This window comes from Punica granatum, chromosome 3 (genome assembly GCF_007655135.1).
Source record: "Punica granatum isolate Tunisia-2019 chromosome 3, ASM765513v2, whole genome shotgun sequence".
Classification (NCBI taxonomy): domain Eukaryota; kingdom Viridiplantae; phylum Streptophyta; class Magnoliopsida; order Myrtales; family Lythraceae; genus Punica; species Punica granatum.
This window is the reverse complement of record NC_045129.1, coordinates 31,572,425-31,590,667: the sequence shown is the minus strand read 5'-3', so window position 1 is coordinate 31,590,667 and position 18,243 is coordinate 31,572,425. Positions and strand designations below refer to the sequence as shown.

Here is an 18,243-nt window from a genome sequence, read left to right as displayed (position 1 = left end):
TTGCTAGAATTATTCACAATCTATCGATTATCTACTACTTATAATTGCGATATATGTCAATCTATTATAAATTACTTTGACCTATGATCACTTACTTAGATGACGAGTGCAGTCCATTCATATTAATGCGGAACGATAACCCTATCTAACAAGTGCTAGTGCTTATACCGGGAAAATTACTTGAATGAGATAAAACCTTTTAAGTTGTAATGCAGACGGTACTAAATCTTTTTTTTTGTAATAATTTGATACAAAAAGTATCAAATTGTTTCAATCAAGTACAATCTGTCAATTTCCATTGACGCCGTTAAGAATTTATGACGTGGCACATGACGTGGCAAGCCTTATGACACGTGGTTGGATGCCGTTAAGAATATCTGACGTGGCAAGTCTTATGACACGTGACTGAAAACTTTTAACATGATGTAACAAATAGGTACAAACCTTATTAATATGTAACAAATTGGTACAAAACTTTATTAAGATGTAACGAAATGATATAAAACATTTTGTATGATGTAACAAATTGATACAAATAGCGAAATTAAGGACAGCTACACCTAAATAAAATAATAAAAGGGGAGATCCGCGTTGAATGGTGCTGCGAGATCTATGCATATCAAACAATGGGAAGACCCGTATTACGATAATATGGAGTCATATTACCATGAGCGAAAAAATATATAATAGTATGAATTTGCATCATAAATTTTGGCCCCTCTGGATTTTGAGAGAAGTACATAAGTTCGAAAGCGATGTGACGTGGCATGTAACGATCTCGTCATGAAAAATCACAAAATTCTCAAGCGATGCTCCTCGGCATGCCAGGTCAGAAATTTTTGGAATGAAAAATCTTCCTTTTATTTTCTCTTCCAATATTTTCTTTCGAACTTATGTGCTTCTCCAAAAATCCAGATGGATCAAAATTTATGATGCAAATTCATACTACCATATTTTTTTTTCTCTCATGGTAATATGACTCTATATTATCGTAATACGGGTCTTCCCATCGTTGGATATACATAGATCAACACCATTCAATACGGATCTCCTCTTTTATTATTTTAATTAGGTGTAGTTGTCCTTTGTTCCGCTATTTGTATCAATTTGTTACATCATACAAAACGTTTTGTATCATTTTGTTACATCTTAATAAAGTTTTGTATCCATTTGTTACATCTTAATAAAGTTTTGTACCAATTTATTACATATTAATAAGGTTTTGTACTTATTTGTTATATCATGTTAAAAGTTTTCAGTCACGTGTCATAAGACTTGCCACGTCACGTGCCACATCAGATATTCTTAACGGCATCCAACCACGTGTCATAAGGCTTGCCACGTCACGTGCCACGTCAGAAATTCTTAACGGCGTCGACGGAAATTGACGGATTGTACTTGATTGAAACAATTTGATTCTTTTTGTATGAAATTGTTACAGAAAAAAGATTTTGTAGCATCCGCGTTACAACTTAAAAGGTTTTGTATCATTCAAGTAATTTTTCCTGCTTATACTATCAATTACAGTATATATCTTCTGGTGAAAATAATTTTTCCGTGAATTTTATGTGAAAATTACAGATGATATTACGGAACAAAATGAAACAAAACTAATTAAATTTAAAAAATGGATTATATATACATATGTATGTATTTTGGTCCCATGGACGGCCAGTTCTCTCATCACAACTCACAACTAGGACGGCCCGGCATGTCGCGGAAAAGTTTTTCCTCTTTTTCCTAATCAATCATTGCTTCCTCACCTCATCTAATAGCTTTCCAAAGTCGGTGGGCCCAAGCCCGATATCTGGGCCGATGCATGGCATGGAATTGGTCTGGGCTTCGGTTGCCGAGCAATCAAGCCTAAGTGGGACGTGTTGCAAGTAGGAAAAAAAAGAGAAAAAGCCATTTTAGTCCTCAGTCTTTACCTACTTTTTCATTCTCGTTCCTAAATCTTTTTTCTTGTTCGATTTTATCCTCATTGTTTCTAATTTTGTTCATTTTCGTCCTACCATCGTTGCCAATATTAATAGCTTTTCAATTTACTGTAAAAAATAATTACTTAAAATGAAAATTGATTAAAAAATTAAGGGGACAAACACAATTCTTTAGTTGGAAGGGGAGGAGTCGGCAGCGGTCACCCATCCACCGAGGTTGTCGGCCGTTGGTGACTCACCCTCCCCTTGGATTGACAAAATATTCTTAGGGGTGACCTTTGCCAGTGACTACCCCCTCCCCTCTCTCCTTCCCAATTGCGTTTGTCAGCAGTCTTCTTGGTGTTATTTTTAAATTTTGAAAATTAATTTTATTTATAGAAAATTTAAAATCCCTTATATTTGATAGAACTAGAGGCAAAGGCGCGCTTCGCTATGGCAATCGGTTTTAATATAGGGATATTATACATATATTTGTATCATTACTTTTTTCCGATAAGTTTTTGTATTATTATTATTATTATTATTATTATTATTATTGTAATATTGTTACTTCTCGAATTACATTATCTTACTATACTATTCTTGCCAAGTACCTACGTTGTATATAAAGTACCTAATGTAAATCTTGGAACAAAAATTTAGCTCGATGTTATTAGTTTATAATATAAAAAGACATGAGTTTATCAATAAATTTAATGAAACTAACCATCTTATTAAATTATTCATATTTTTTATTGGTTAGTCGAGACCTTATAAATTTATTACTTATGATGTTTTAAAATTTAAAAGAGAAGGATTTAATGATAATATTTTTTCCAAAATAAAATGGAAAATGATAGAAGAAATAAATGCGGGATCTATTAGAACCCAAAACATCACAATTGAAAAGTATGATAACACTCCAATAGCACTAAATTCATCCTTTCTTTATCCACGTATTTTATACATAGAAAGTTGTGCGCAGTATCATTTTCAAGGAAATAAATACATGAGTATAGAAATGTTACTACCCCACTTTTGCAAAATATGTAATGTCCTTTTCTTTTATTTTCTAACTTTGGTTCGGACTTCACTCCACCAATCCCTAAGTGCGAAAGGAATTAGTTAAATATATATGTAGCCGTGATATATTAATATTAAAATTCTTTGGAAGATATGAGAAGTAATTAAAAGGGGAGTAAATGTGGAAAACATTCAAAGTTTGTAGGAAAAAGTCAAAAATAGGAAAGAGAAGAGTAAAAAACAAAAAAGAAAAAAAATAAAGATCATAAGGGTGCAGAGAGGTTCGACCCAATGTAAGTTGGAAAACGTATATAATTTCATGCCACTCCAACTAAGTTTTTATGTTTGCCTGCTTCTCACATGTATCAATGGAAGTGGGAGATGGGATACTTGGCAGCTCTTCCTTCACTCATGATGGAACAACAGTTTTAATATATTAAGATAATTTAAGAAGGTAGGACAAAAGTGAACAAAACGAGGAACATTGAGGACAAGATCAAATAAGAAAGAAGGTTTCGGATTACAATGAAAAGTAGAGGTTGAGGAGTAAAAATAACTTTTTTTTGTTCCCAAAGGAAAAGCCCCAAAACCCAAAAATTGGAAACTCGAGCCAAACCGACCCGCGAAACTTGACACCCAAAACCCCGGTTAGGAAATCTGGGTGAGCTTGCTATGCAATTTCAGTTCTCGGTTCCTGTATCGATTTTTAGAAATGCAACCCAATGGGGCCTGACCGAACCGATTTCAATTATAGTATTAAATTAACAATAGAAAGAAAAAAGAACCCAAACAAACCCACTCCATCCCGTCCCCATTTTCTTTTTTCCTATGTTGAATAGGGTATACTGTGATGATGCAATGGTCATGGTTTTTCATTTTCATCATTTATTTTGTTCTATAATGAGTGAACAATAGCATAAAGAGGCAATTAACGTACAAAGTCGGGGCCCCCATTGATGCGACAGAAGACCTGGCTAGTCGGTACCTGGAAAAAAATAGGTTCTGACGACCCTATTTTGAAGGAAATGGCCTCCGGAGCAAAACTCACTGCTATGCCGTGATTTTTCGATATTTAAGGCAAATTCCATTGTTTAGGGCTTTAAACAGGGCAATTTATGTTAATTATGGTGTTTTTGCACTTTTTGAAAAGTTTAGTTCTTTTATGCAATTTAGGTTTTCTTAAACCCTATTTAAGCTTTCTTTAAGCCCTAGGGCAGGGGAGAGTCGTCTTTTGATTATCAATAAAATTCAGAGCTTTCGTGCTTTGTCCAATCTCGGATTCGAGTTTGATGCATATTTCCTGGTATTCGTAGAATCAACAGGTATAGAAGGTTGTAGTTCCGGTATTCGTGCGCGAATCAACGGGTCTGTGACGGTTACTCGCGTTGTACGCTGCGTCAGTTGGTATCAAAGCTGCGTTCGTTCTTGGATCAACGATGTTGCCCAGGAGGAGGGATCGTGTGGAAGATGTCTATAACAGTGATAATCTACGACATCTGGAGCAGAGGCTGGATCAGCTGGATCAGAGTAATCAACAGAGGGATCAAAGGTTGGATCGTATGATGGAGCAGCTCACACAGCAGATGGCTGCACTTTTGGATAATCAGAATCGGAGAAACCCTAATTCGAATTCTGATCGAGAGGAAACTGAAGCGGAGTCGGAAAGGGAGAATTTTTTTGCTGATGTTCCACGAAGACAGCAAAGGGTCCCAATCGAGGAAGACAGGCAACGATGGGAGACGGGCATTCGGACCGATATTCCCGAATTCCAAGGGGGTTTGCAGCCAGAAGAGTTTCTAGATTGGCTGGCAACAGTAGAAGAGGTTTTGGAGTTCAAGGGGGTACCTGAGACTAAGCGGGTACAGGTTGTGGCGACTCGGTTGCGTGGAAGGGCGTCGGCGTGGTGGCAGCAGGTGAAACTTACCCGTAGTAGGATGGGCAAACCGAAGATCACGTCATGGGAAAAGATGAAGAAAAAGATGAGGGCCACCTTTCTGCCCTGTAATTTTCAGAGGATCATGTACCAACGCCTGCAGAACTTGAGGCAGGGCAGTAGGTCGGTGGATGATTACACCAATGAGTTCTACCAATTGGTTGCTCGTAACGAGCTTCAGGAAACCGAGGATCAGCTGGTGGCGAGATATATTGGCGGGCTGAGAGTGCAGCTACAGGACACGGTTAATTTGTTCGACCATGTTAACGTGTCTTCCGCCCATCAGAGGGCCCTGATTATCGAAAGACAGCAGAAGCGAGCGAGCAGCGGGGCGTTCGGTGGAGGTGTTGCCATTGCAGGAACCGGTGGGGCCGTCCAAGCTGGCGGTAGTAGTGCTGTTCCTGGACGTCCGATGAGGCCTGCCAACATTGGGCCGAGCAGTAGCGGGGCGAAATGCTTCAAGTGTGGAGAGCCCGGGCATCGGCAATCTGAGTGTAGAAAAGGGGAAAAAAGGGCGATATTTATTGAAGAGGAATTGACTGATGACGCAGTTTATGTAGCTGGAGGCGATGGAGAGGTCGAGTTTGACGAGGAGGAAGAAATTGTGACTGGAGATGGAGTGCCCAATCTGGTGGTGAGAAGGTCTTGTATGACCCCGAGAGATGCGGATGAAGACTGGCTGCGTAACAACATATTCCAGTCCACCTGCACCATTGGAAATAAAGTCTGTCGTTTCATGATAGACTCGGGCAGCTGCGAGAACATCGTATCTGCTGAGGCCGTGCAGAAGTTGAGCCTGCAAAGTGAGCCACATCCCAAACCGTATAAGCTGGCATGGCTGAAGAAAGGAGGTGAAGTGAGTGTGTTGAAGCGCGCGTTGGTTACTTTCTCTATTGGCCCTCGGTATAGGGACTCTGTGTGGTGTGATGTTGTCATGATGGACGCGTGTCACTTGTTGTTGGGAAGGCCCTGGCAGTTTGATAGGAGCGTGAGCCATGATGGACGGACCAATAAATACAGCTTTACGCATAAGGGACTAAAGATTGTGCTGGTACCAAATAGAGGGAGAGACGCTATTGAGCCCGAACCTGTGAATCCGATTACCGTAACCAACTTGTTGTCCCTTGCCCGATTTCAGGAGGAGTTGCATGATGCAGAGTATATGTTTGCTCTCGTGGGCAGGGAGGTTGTGGAGGACAGTCTTACGTCTTGTGAGTCCTTACCGATCTTGAAAGAATTTCGGGATGTCTTTCCTGAGGAGCTGCCAAATGGTCTACCACCCTTACGGGACATCCAGCACCATATTGACTTGCAGCCTGGTGCGGCCCTTCCGAACAGACCACACTACAGGATGAGCCCGGCTGAACATGAAGAGTTAAGAAGACAGGTGGAGGAGCTGATATCCAAAGGGTTTATTCGGGAGAGTATGAGCCCATGTGCTGTTCCGGCACTTCTAGTGCCTAAGAAGGATGGATCATGGCGTATGTGTGTAGACAGTCGAGCCATCAATAAGATAACGGTCAGGTATCGTTTTCCCATTCCTCGCTTGGATGATTTGCTTGACCAGCTGAGTGGTGCCAGGATTTTTACGAAGCTGGACTTGAAGAGCGGATATCACCAGATTTGGATTCGTCTTGGAGATGAATGGAAGACCGCATTCAAGACTAGGGAGGGGCTATATGAATGGCTGGTAATGCTGTTTGGGCTGTCGAATGCACCGAGTACGTTCATGAGAGTGATGAACCAGATTCTGCGGCATTTCATTAGTCGGTGTGTGGTTGTGTATTTTGATGACATCTTGATCTACAGCGCCGACCCCGAGCAACACCTGGCCCACTTGCGTGAAGTCCTTTATGTTCTTCGACGCGAGAAACTATATGCGGCGTCGAAGAAATGTGTTTTTATGAGGTCAGAAGTTCTTTTTCTTGGTTATGTTGTTGCTGCTGATGGTTTGAGGGTTGACTCATCTAAGGTCGAGGCAGTGAGGCAGTGGCCTAGACCAACGAGCATTACTGAAGTCAGGAGTTTCCATGGGTTAGCCTCCTTCTACAGGCGGTTTATTCCTCATTTCAGCAGTATTATGGCTCCCTTAACTGACTACATGAAGGGAAATCGATAATTTATGTTCCAGTTTCGTATTTTTCTCATCTTCAGCAGGCTAGGACAAATGGAGAATAAGCAAAGAATGCATTGATTGTTATTTTATATGACGTTGCGCTTCGTCGCGAGTCCAAAAATACCCTCAAATGATTTATTAGATAGATATAATATTAAGGAATTATTATTTCTTATATTCGTTTATTTTTAAATGATTATAATATCTTAAGCAATAGATTTGGAGTGTTTATGAGTCTTCATATATAGATAAAGGGAGGAAAAATATTACTTGTAATTTGCAAAAGTATGTATATGATTGTATAGATGAAGAAAGTCCATGACTGTGAATGAAAATCTCAGAGCAATTCTAGGTGAGGCTAGGGAAGTGCAATAGGACTAACAACTTTGGGCTAGAAGAAGCTGATACAGTGCTCTTTAGCGAGCTTCACACCATCCTTCGGCAAATGCTCAAGGACAAGCTCCGTATCGTCTTCCAGGTCCAAGATAGTTAGTACTACTAATTCTCTAGAATGACCTCATATCGTAACTGAGCAATCTGTTTTCTGATGTATAGGATCCTCATGAGAGGCAAGTACATGGCATATTTAGGTTAGTTTTTGGCATTGAAGAACTACTTAGAAAATCCCAAATCCCTAACCCAGAACGAGAGTATTTAGAAGATCATGGAGAGAGTGTATATGAAAATTCTATGTTATTTTCTTGATAATTGAAAATTTTGACTTAATGAAATATGTAACTTTTTTCACTTGTTGGTACTCTTTACTGCTCACAAAACTTTTATCATCCTTATCATTCATCCCCACTTCCTGCATATTTCTTCTTTTAACTAATTAATTTTTAAGCACTTGATTAGTTGAGAGAAGAAACGTATAAGAAAAATGGAGGATTAGTAAGGATGAAGAGATTTTTTTGAGGATTTAAAGGAATCAACAAATAAAAAACGACTTATTTCATTAAATTAAATATTTTGATTGAACTCATTAAGTGATTTTTTACTTAATGATTAAGTAGTTTAGATCATCATATTTCATCTTTCTCTCTTTCTCCATTTTATTTTTCTTATAACTAACTTGTAACTAATTTTTAGACACTAATTTGATTAAGTTGAAACAAACCCAACCTAAGTGAAAAATATTTGATTCAATAAAATAAATCGTTTTTCACTTACTGATGTTCTTAACTCTTAACAAAACATCTTTTTATTCTTATCACTCTTCCCCTCTTCTTATACATTTCTTTTTATAACTAATAACTACTTAATTTTTAAGCACTTAATTTATCAAACGCCAGTTTAATCGCTAGTGATAATTTATTTTTGTCATATATATGATATATGATGATTAATTATCTTTTGGTATAAGTTATACTAATGCTACTAACATCAATTTAAATATCTCGTTGTTGTTTGTTGATCAATTATAAAATCCTTCTTAAAATCATAAATATTATGGCGTTTTGGAGTAATTTTTTTTACTTTATTTCATTTTAACTCAACTTATTTTTAATTTAACAATACAATTATTACTTTTTTTTTTATTTTCTTCAATTTTTTTTATCTTAACTACCATTTAATTCAATTTTCAATACTAAATTCTCACAACTATTTATTAGTTTTTATTACATTTTCTCATAATTCAACAACATAATCATTATTTTTTTATTTTCTTCCTCCATCTTATTATTACAACCCAATTAAATATATATATAAACGTAGTTGAAATGGAGTTGAGTTTAATTCAACTTTATTTCCAAACAAGGCCTGTTTTCCAGGGTTGTTAATTGCTTTGCAATTGCAAGGTTTTATACAAATTTAAATGATTTATTAGCTTATGGATAAGCATTAATTGCTTTTATGAACAATAAATAAAACAGAAAGATATACTCATTTCATGTGCACCGAATGTGTTTTTCGACCCGTATAAATAAAAGTTTACGTCGTTTTAAAAGTCAATAGACAATCTAAAACGCGAATTCGAGATATAATCTAACTAGGGCCAATATTTTTTGTCTAGCCAAATATCAGATGAAGAGAAGGCAAGATGATGATTAATGGGGTACTTGCTATATACCGTTGGTCGAGAAAACCAGAACAGGTGGTGTCATAAATTTCCGAGGAGACAGTGTAAGAGAATGAGATAGATTTCTACCGAAACAGAGCTGTTCTTATCTCATCTATCGATCAACGTAAAGCACGAAAAAGGAAGGGAAAAGGCCCATCCTCCTCTGTGTGTTGCGGTCGCCGGTCGGGTCATCGAGTGCTGCAAAAGTCCACGGAAACCAATTATTACCGGAAGAACTCCCCGACCCACCAACAAGGGACGATTCCTTCTTCCGTTCATCTGTAATTTGATCCCGATTCCGGAGTGGGTGACCATCAGCTCAGCCGCCACCAGCTTGGAGTTTCTGGGTCAGATTCCAGATTCGATCTTGTGCTCCGTACGGCCATGGAGTCCGATCTCGGAGCCTCGAGCTGAGAATGCAGCCCAACCTGTTCCCCTTCGGCAGCGTTCTGGGCAACCCGTTCCTGTTCAATGGTGATTTGAGCGAGGGGGGATTTGAGAGCTCCCGGGTCTTCTTCTTGCTCCCCTTCTTGCTGTCCCAAGGCGGCGCCATGGACTTGTCCAAGGTCGGGGAGAAGATCCTCAGCTCCGTCAAGTCCGCTCGCTCCCTCGGCCTCCTCCCTTCCCCCTCTGATCGCCCCGAGGTATAGCTCATCCGCCCCTCTTCTCACAGTTCAGCTGATCAGTCGCAATCACTGGGATTTGGGATTTTGGCTTGATGTTTAAACTGCCACTGATCAAACACTGGGCTTAAGTCGAGGACCCGTGCTGTGCAATGCAGGTTCCGGCCCGAGCAGCAGCTGCGGCGGCTGTCGCCCGTGCTCTGGCAGGATTGCCTCCGCACCAGCGGTACAGTCTCTCCTCTAGTTCGACGGAGTTGAGTTCGATATATGGAACCCGACCTTCTGGTGAAGTTGTCCCGGAGCCAGAAGATGATTTCTATGAAGAGGTCTCGCTTATATTCTACTTTTTTCTGTTGTTTCAACAACCATTCTTGGGAGCAGTATATCCATGAATTGAAGAATGCCCAAGTTGATAGCTAGGATGATCTTGCAAGGGGAATACCCAATCTTGGATCATATTAGTTTTTTTTTACTCGGTACTACTTCGCCATCATTATCATGATAAGGCAGTAACTAGACTAAGCGGGTGTACTCGTGCTGATTGGGTTTGGATTATGAGCAGTCGGCATCACATTATTCACAGTCCATTGTATGAATGATTCCAAAATTTTTTGCTACTCTTTCATAGTATCTTTTATACCAGCTGTATTACTTTAGCAATTTTGGTCAATGAAGTTGAGTGCTTTTCCTGAATGCTTTCAGTATTGTATTATGGCAGTTTTTTGCTAGAAGTGCACCATTTTGGAAATACTTGCTTACTTAGCCAGAAAAGAACAGAAACTAAAATTGCCCAATATTTCTAGGAAACATTGAACTTATCCATGCTATTCGGTTTCTGGGTTTTCACTAGTATTATGTTAGTCTATGCAGGAGTTTGATCCAGTGAGGTATATTTTAGAGCATGCTCCTTCCGAAGAAACTGAGTTGGCATATTTTGAGAAACAGGTGATGTCTGAACTCCTTTCTGTCCTTATTGTACTTCAGCTATTGAATGGTTCATGCTCAATGTTTTTCAACCTGCAATCAATAACTTGGCTGAAATTTTCAATGCAGGCTGCACTTAGATTATCACAACTGGATCTAGTTTCAGAACGGCTATCCCGGAATGTTATGGAACATCATGAAGTAATGGGTTAGTGAGACATATCTGATTTAATTTCCCTGTTCTATAGAAGCTCAAACTTACTTTCATTTTTCTTATCTCAGCTGGCTTTATGATAGTAATGTACAATGAATTAAGAAAAACTAGCTTATATTTTCTCCACAGATAGGTGCTTAAAATTATGATCAATGTTTACTATTATATTTTGGCTGTGACTGCTATGCTATAGTGCTGGGAACTTTAAATCTTCATTAACACATTAATTCTAGTTTACAATCTCTATTGTTTCTATCTAGCATAACTTTTATTTTGGTGTCTGTGATTTATTTGGTGATGTGACATTCATCTTTAGATTTTTTTTTGTTTAATCTATGTCCTATTCTCTTTGTGTTTCATCTTAGCATAGATCATTAAGGAATAATAATTTATGTATTTATATCATTTGATCAATTTCCTGCTTTGGATTAGTATATAGCTTTTTCTTCTCACATTTTCCCTCAGTCGTTCTGGGAAATGGACTGAGGCTGAATGAATAGCCACTTATCCAGATAGTTTTCTGACAGTTGGAATTTTTGGTTAACTCATAAGTTCAACGTAACTGCTTGCATAATATGCCATTGATTCCCTCCCCACCCCACCAGATGACTTGGTCTTCGGGTATTAGCATAACGTACTGCAGACGCTGAGATACTGTGTTATGCTCACTTTGTATCGAGAGAACTATATGAGTGACATGCTATATTTTGGTGCAGTGAAGGGGATGAATTTGGTGAGGGAACTGGAGAGGGACTTAAAGGTTGCAAATGTCATCTGCATGGTAAGAATTTTGATGACTGATGTAATTTTTTCTTCAGCCAACAACAGGAAGCTATCATAAAAAGCACGTGACCAATAATGGCCCTGTATTAAATCACTTAGAAGATTATGTTGCTGCTATTTTCACAATTCAATCGAATTCTTGTTGCAATCACCGATATGGAATTTGCAGAACGGAAGGCGGCATCTGAACTCATCGATGAATGAGGTGTCGAGGGATCTAATTGTCAATTCTAATTCTAAGAAGAAGCAAGCTCTCTCGGTAGATCCCTTCCACCGAGCATTCTTAACAAAGTCTTTTACAGTAATATTGGTGGACAAACAATATAACAAGTACGTGACCTTATTGCATTTTACAGGATGTATTGCCTGTGCTAGCTGAGCTTCTTCATGCAATGGACATGCAAAATGCATTGGAATCTCTTGTTGAGGAAGGAGATTATTGCAAGGTGGTTGTTATGATTGTGTGATTGTGTGATTGGGTTATTTATATTTTTATCATCAGCATCCGATATGCCTTTCTTAAACCGTTTGTTACCTTGTCATTTCCTGAACAGGCTTTCCAAGTTCTATCTGAATATTTGCAGCTCCTAGATGGATTTTCAGAGCTGTCAGCAATGAAAGAGATGAGCAAAGGTGTTGAGGTGAGTAGCAGTTCATTCTTGAGAAGCATAATGAGTTCTTTGTGTTACTTATATTCTCCTTTCACTAATGCGATGGACTTATTTAGTAATCCTTATGATCATATCAGGTATCATGGTCTCTCTCTTGTCCTTCTGTTCACATTCTTTGACCATTACTGAAACAGGGATATCTGTTTGCTTGGCTTATATGTTTAGAAGTCATGATCATAGCTTGCTTTTCAATGTCATGTAGGTTTGGCTTGGGAAAACTCTCCAAAAGTTGGACTCACTGTTATTGGGAGTGTGCCAAGAATTCAAAGAGCAGAACTACTTAACTGTCAGTATATCAATCCTTCAATGTGAACTCTAGGGTGGTGCCTCTCTGTATTGTCCTAGTTTTTGTTTTTTCTGAATGACAACTGGTGAGAATTGATGGATGTAAGCCTTGATGGACTCTTAGAATAGCTCCCGTGGGCATTCTTATTCACTAGTTAAGTATCAAGATGTGATAGGCTGCTCCGAACTTTGAGTGGCTATTGGAATGATTCCTGACTGGCCACATAAGTTATTCAAATAGTAGGTTATACTGCATTCAGAACAGCTCCATTGTTCCCATTAAACTCTTCTGAGAAGCAGCTATATGGTGTTTTGACAAATGACTGGCTAAAATCTGTTTCTATTATTGGTTACATGCAATTCTGGCTCCAGCTTTTATCGTTTATGACCGGACTTTGTCTAATTAATGCCATCGCATTTATGGAATGCATTGCTCACCGCTTGAAAATATTATAGTATTTCAAGTTTATATCGCTATGTGATCAGAATCCGTCTTCTTATTAAATGAACTTTTATGGAGAATTAGTTAGTTCTTAACAGCAATTTTGTAATTAGATGATTACTCCACATTTCAGGTAGTTGATGCATATGCTTTAATTGGGGACATATCTGGTCTTGCTGAGAAGATACAGAGCTTCTATATGCAGGAAGTCCTTTCAGAAACACAGACTGTTTTAAGGAGTGTCGTACTAGAGGTAAGCTGATGTATTTAAATCTTCAATGGCAATCGGTGAATCCTTCAGATCTTTTTTTTTCCTTCTGCATAACACTTTGTTATATTTGTGATTCGTCTGCTCATACATGGTATTTATATTTCTAAGTATATGGTTTAATTTTCTTTAGATGACTGACTTGACAGGATCAAGAAATGAATCAACAAAATAGCAGGTAGATTAATTAATATACTGACTGCAAGTTTGTTCAATGTCAAGCAGCTTCTTGGCTTCTAATATGTTTTCTTTTCATCCTTTCCTTCTTATAGACTTACATTCAGTGACCTATGTCATCGGATACAAGAATCTAAGTTCAGGCAGTGCTTATTGCAAACACTAGCTGTGTTATTTAAGCTGATGTGTTCTTACTATGAGATCATGAGCTTTCAGCTGGAGAATGAGGTAAATCATCCCCTCCACTCTCTTTATCTGTACATACATAATAAATTGATAATTATTCATCATATGCCAAGCTTTTGCGTTCATGTCTCAGGGTTCAGCAGCTCTGCGATCTCCCAGTTTCAAGCAAAGGGAAAGTGAATCAGATGGAAGAGTTTCGGATTCCCAAGGAGGTCATGCCGTGAATTCCGAATCTTTTGAGAGGTTGCAAAGTTCAAAACCTTCAGAGGAATCTGCAGATAGCACTTCTCATTTTGTTTCCTCAGGCGACTCAGTTGACATGGCGAGGGACAACGGAAGTGCAGCATCAGCAAGCGGATCACCGTGGTATCAATTGAGAAAAGATGCAACTAGTTTTGTTTCACAAACTCTTCAGAGAGGACGCAAGAATCTGTGGCAGCTCACAACAAGTCGTGTTTCTGTTTTGCTTTCTTCCGCTGTTATTTCTTCAACGAGCATTCATCAATTCTTAAGGATATATGAAGATCTTAATGTCTTTGTCTTGGCTGGGGAAGCCTTCTGTGGAGTTGAAGCAACTGAATTCAGAAACAAGTTGAAAGCTGTCTGTGAGAACTACTTTGCAGCTTTCCATCGCCAGAATGTCTATGTGAGTCACCTTCATTAGCTTCTCTTATACCCTTCTTCATTTTTAAGTAAAGGAAAAATGTCAAGTTGCCATATGATGTAGAAAGGAAATCCAGTTTATCCAGTGTAATTCATGTCAATGCTTCCCTTGTATGTTTTCTAGGCATTGAAGATGGTACTGGAAAAGGAGAATTGGCTGAGATTGCCACCAGAGACAGCCCATGTAATTACTTTTGCTGGATTAGTTGGTGATGGAGCAGCTTTAATTGTTCCAAGCGGTATTACTGCAAGAGAGCTTCATTCTGATAAATCATCGAATTCTGCCGATGCTGGTTCTAGGAAGGGTGGTTTCTCTCATTGGCTTAGGAGTGGAAACATATTTTTGCAAAAATTAGGTGGAAACTCCAAAGATTGTCAAAGTCCAAATGGGGGGATCACTCGGGGAGTTGATGGAGTGATTGCAGATCATCTCCATGATTACAGAGATTCTCCAAGAAGTACTGATGCGAATCGTATGAATGGGTATGCCGCTTCTGAAGAAGAAAATGAAGATCTCCTTGCAGACTTCATTGATGAGGATAGTCAACTCCCTAGTCGTATTTCGAAGCCCAATCTTCCAAAAAGAAATCCGCACTTCAGTGATGAAGATAGCATGGTCCAAACAGGATCTTCTCTGAGTCTGTTAAGGTGGCATGATCAATACAACCCGAGGATTGCTGAAATTTTATTTGCCAAATGATAAGTATGTGCATTGACCCCCTTACTGGTTCCTTTTAGGTCTATGGATAAGTATGCCAGGCTCATGCAGAAGTTAGAAATAGTAAATGTTGAATTCTTCAAGGTGAGCATCATCTACATTTTGTGCTTTTATCTACATAGGTTGTACACTGTCAATAATGCTTAATTTTCCCTCTAAATATTTTTCCTGATTCAGTTTGTTACTGCAGGGCATGTGCCAGCTTTTTGAGATCTTTTTCTACTTTATTTATGAAACTTTTGGCCCACCATCTAATTCAACCGGGAAAGGCCTTAGTGATTTTCATAATTGTGAGTGTTATCTCTTCCTATCTTTCTTCATGGATCATTCATTCAAAAAATGCCAGTTATGAATTGAACCTTTTACCTTTGATGGTGCTTTTTGTGAAATTATTAAACTGATATGTTGTTAATCCCCCCTTGCCTGTGATGCTTAGATCGACTGAAATCAGCTATGTCCAGAATAACTCAAGATTGTGATCAGTGGTTAAAACCACTAAATGCTACAGCGCCTTCCTCTTCAACTGCTTCTTTGAATGATGTAACACCGACAAGTCCGAGTACAACCTTTGGTCAATTATCAGGCACATCTTTAGGTCTCAAGGTACCTGTGTTAATAAGCTTCTTATTAAGTTTGTTTTTGGGTTAAATATTGGTCAATAAATCCTAGTCTGTTATGACTATTCTTTTGAATGTGTAGTATTATCTGGTTTTGATACCGTTCTTGGGTTTATATAAATCCTTTTTTAGGTTTTCAGAATGATGTCCTACAGCGTTTTTATATGAACTGGCATTGTTGAATGGTACTGCAGGAAAGATGTACTGGAGCGGATACAGTGTCTCTGGTTGCTCGAATATTGCACAAGTCTAAAGCTCATCTCCAGTCCATGCTGCTACGAAATAATGCTGTTATAGTTGATGATTTCTTTGCAAATCTGGTACTTTACTCTTGGAACACCATTTACTCTCCGTTAGCGATACATAAGTCCACCCTGATCAACTTAATTTGGTTATCGGAGAATCAGTAGCAACATTTTCTCCTGTCTGCATATCAAAACGGTCTTCTTGTTAACACCCTATTATATTTTTAGATTTCTTGTTAGGCTCAATAAGCACCTGTTCTTTTACCCTGCATTTTATGAAAAGCTTGCCACTCATTCACGAATTGTAATATCTATAGTCGAGAAACTATTCTGAGAATCCATTTGCTTTTACCAGGTGGATACTGTACCAGATCTTATTGAGCACATTCATAGGACAACTGCAAGACAACTTCTGCACATAAGTGGGTAAGACCTGACACAATGGGCATAACAAGACATTTGCTTTTCTACTTCTGTTTTGGATTAGGAAAACATAAAAAGATCTCATACCTTAGCAAGATAAGATTCGAGATGATACTCACAACACTTGAGCTAACATTCCTGAGACTTTATGTAGTTATGCTGACCGAATTGCATCTGCTAAATGGGAAGTGAAAGAGCTCGGCCTAGAGCATAACGGGTTAGTCTTCACAAAGTTCCAAAATTTTTTTTCTGTTTATTATATATAAAACCATCAATCTTCAAAATATATAAATCTACTAATCAAAGACCAGAAGTTCCCATTGTGGTCTCTGTTTGTTCTGGTTGGTTATTTACCTCGACTTTATGTGTAAATGCTGCTCATTCCATGTAATCTAGGTATGTTGATCTGATGTTGGGAGAGTTCAAGCACTATAAGACGAGGCTCATGCATGGGGGAATTCACAAGGAGGTATTGATGGGGCTCAAATTCAGCAGGCCATCACTTATTTGAGTATTCCTTGCTTATCGAATAATTTAGGGTCATCTTCAGCATCTATATATGCCAAATTTAGATATAATTGATTTTTTTTAATCACTATCAATTTTTGTTCTAATGAGCGTTTGCTTTGGAAGTTGAAATTGATTAAGATCGTAATTCCATAGCAGATGGTCAAGGAGGCTTTTTTATGCCACAAAACCAGAATTTACTCATGGAACAATTTATTTTATGTATGTCTAGGTACAAGACATCCTATTAGAACACGGTCTTGAAATTGTTGCGGAAACTCTCACTGAAGGTCTCTCCCGAGTCAAGAGGTGCACTGATGAAGGGCGAGCTCTGATGTCTTTAGATCTTCAGGTTACTGTTCCTTCTACGCTTAGTGTGGTCACCGTCATTTGTGGAACCTCCATGTCTCAATCTTGTCACTTACTAGATTGATCCCGTTTCTTGTTCAGGTTCTGATTAATGGGCTGCAGCACTTTGTTTCCGCAAACGTGAGGCCAAAGTTCCAAATAGTCGAAGCCTTCATCAAGGTAGGAGTTTGATATCATTGATCGCTTGTATTATAATTTCTGTCCATGTAATGTGCATCTTCTAGCAGGCACCATATATTAATCTTCCACTAAATAGCATGAGATGGATAACTTAGCAACACAAACGGCAGAACTTAGCATGTGAAAAATTTATTTCCTTTCTTTGGACCCGATCTATAATAATATTGTCGTAACTGAGAAGCTTCATTGTCTTGCAGGCTTACTACCTTCCGGAAACAGAATACGTACACTGGGCCCGCGGTCACCCGGTAAGGAAGTCATTTGTTATCACAAGATTTAAGGCTTTAATTGCCCGCAGAAGATTCTCCAGTTTTCTGTTCTTGCCCTTTTTTTCTACTGAAATGGGAAGAAACATGAAAATTCCTTGAGAAGCATTATGTATCATAAACCCTAGAATAGAAGCAAAAAATTGGGCTCTAAAATCTATGGTGAGCAGTGTGTGATCTCGTTCTCCTGTGCAGGAATACACTAAGAATCAGATCGTGGGGCTGATCAACCTTGTCGCAACGATGAAAGGTTGGAAAAGAAAAACCCGATTGGAAGTGCTGGAGAAGATTGAGTGAGCTGGCCCTCCAGTTCAGTTTGAACCATGTAATGTTTCGAGCCCTTGATTTTTCCTTGAATTTTGGTTCTTCTGCCGAGTGATGTATATTTCGGTAAATTATAGAGCAAGTAGTTTTAGGTCATTTTTCGTGTAGAGCTTGTTTGAGGTTGTATATCTCCAGATATCTCTGCGTGTAATATATATTGTAATCTCGAATCACAATTCAAATAACGAGCCTACTAGAGTTTCCCCGATCCATTGCTCGGAAAAGCCCTTGCGAAGACTTCTTTTTGTACATCAGAGTTAAAACCGAATCAACCCGAGCTGATATACATTAGTCAATGGTTACATGAA

The 18,243-nt window shown here is 38.6% G+C and overlaps 2 protein-coding genes across 2 annotated transcripts; both read left to right on the top strand.

Moving 5' to 3' along the window:
- Positions 1–4,375: 4,375 nt before the first annotated feature.
- On the top strand, positions 4,376–6,991 carry LOC116200529. The gene has a single exon (XM_031531374.1). It carries the CDS (start codon positions 4,376–4,378, stop codon positions 6,989–6,991), a length of 2,616 nt encoding a protein of 871 aa, XP_031387234.1.
- Positions 6,992–9,466: 2,475 nt separating this feature from the next.
- LOC116199504 (syndetin) lies at positions 9,467–18,159 on the top strand. The gene is made up of 25 exons (XM_031529874.1): positions 9,467–9,694; positions 9,832–9,999; positions 10,544–10,618; positions 10,727–10,805; positions 11,528–11,592; positions 11,764–11,853; positions 11,951–12,040; positions 12,149–12,235; positions 12,468–12,551; positions 13,126–13,245; positions 13,410–13,438; positions 13,533–13,665; positions 13,757–14,269; positions 14,411–14,934; positions 15,025–15,088; positions 15,195–15,294; positions 15,441–15,607; positions 15,816–15,941; positions 16,222–16,292; positions 16,444–16,506; positions 16,686–16,758; positions 17,029–17,148; positions 17,247–17,324; positions 17,543–17,593; positions 17,807–18,159. Exons 1-25 carry the CDS (start codon positions 9,467–9,469, stop codon positions 17,906–17,908), a joined length of 3,300 nt encoding a protein of 1,099 aa, XP_031385734.1. The 3' UTR covers positions 17,909–18,159.
- Positions 18,160–18,243: the final 84 nt, after the last annotated feature.

Excerpts from the sequence above, each read along its gene's own strand:
- LOC116199504 (XM_031529874.1), top strand. The coding sequence starts at position 9,467 with ATGCAGCCCAACCTGTTCCCCTTCGGCAGCGTTCTGGGCAACCCGTTC. Across the intron at positions 14,270-14,410 it reads TCCATCGCCAGAATGTCTAT|GCATTGAAGATGGTACTGGA; the intron begins GTGAGTCACCTT and ends TATGTTTTCTAG. Across the intron at positions 17,325-17,542 it reads TAGTCGAAGCCTTCATCAAG|GCTTACTACCTTCCGGAAAC; the intron begins GTAGGAGTTTGA and ends ATTGTCTTGCAG.
- LOC116200529 (XM_031531374.1), top strand. The coding sequence starts at position 4,376 with ATGTTGCCCAGGAGGAGGGATCGTGTGGAAGATGTCTATAACAGTGAT.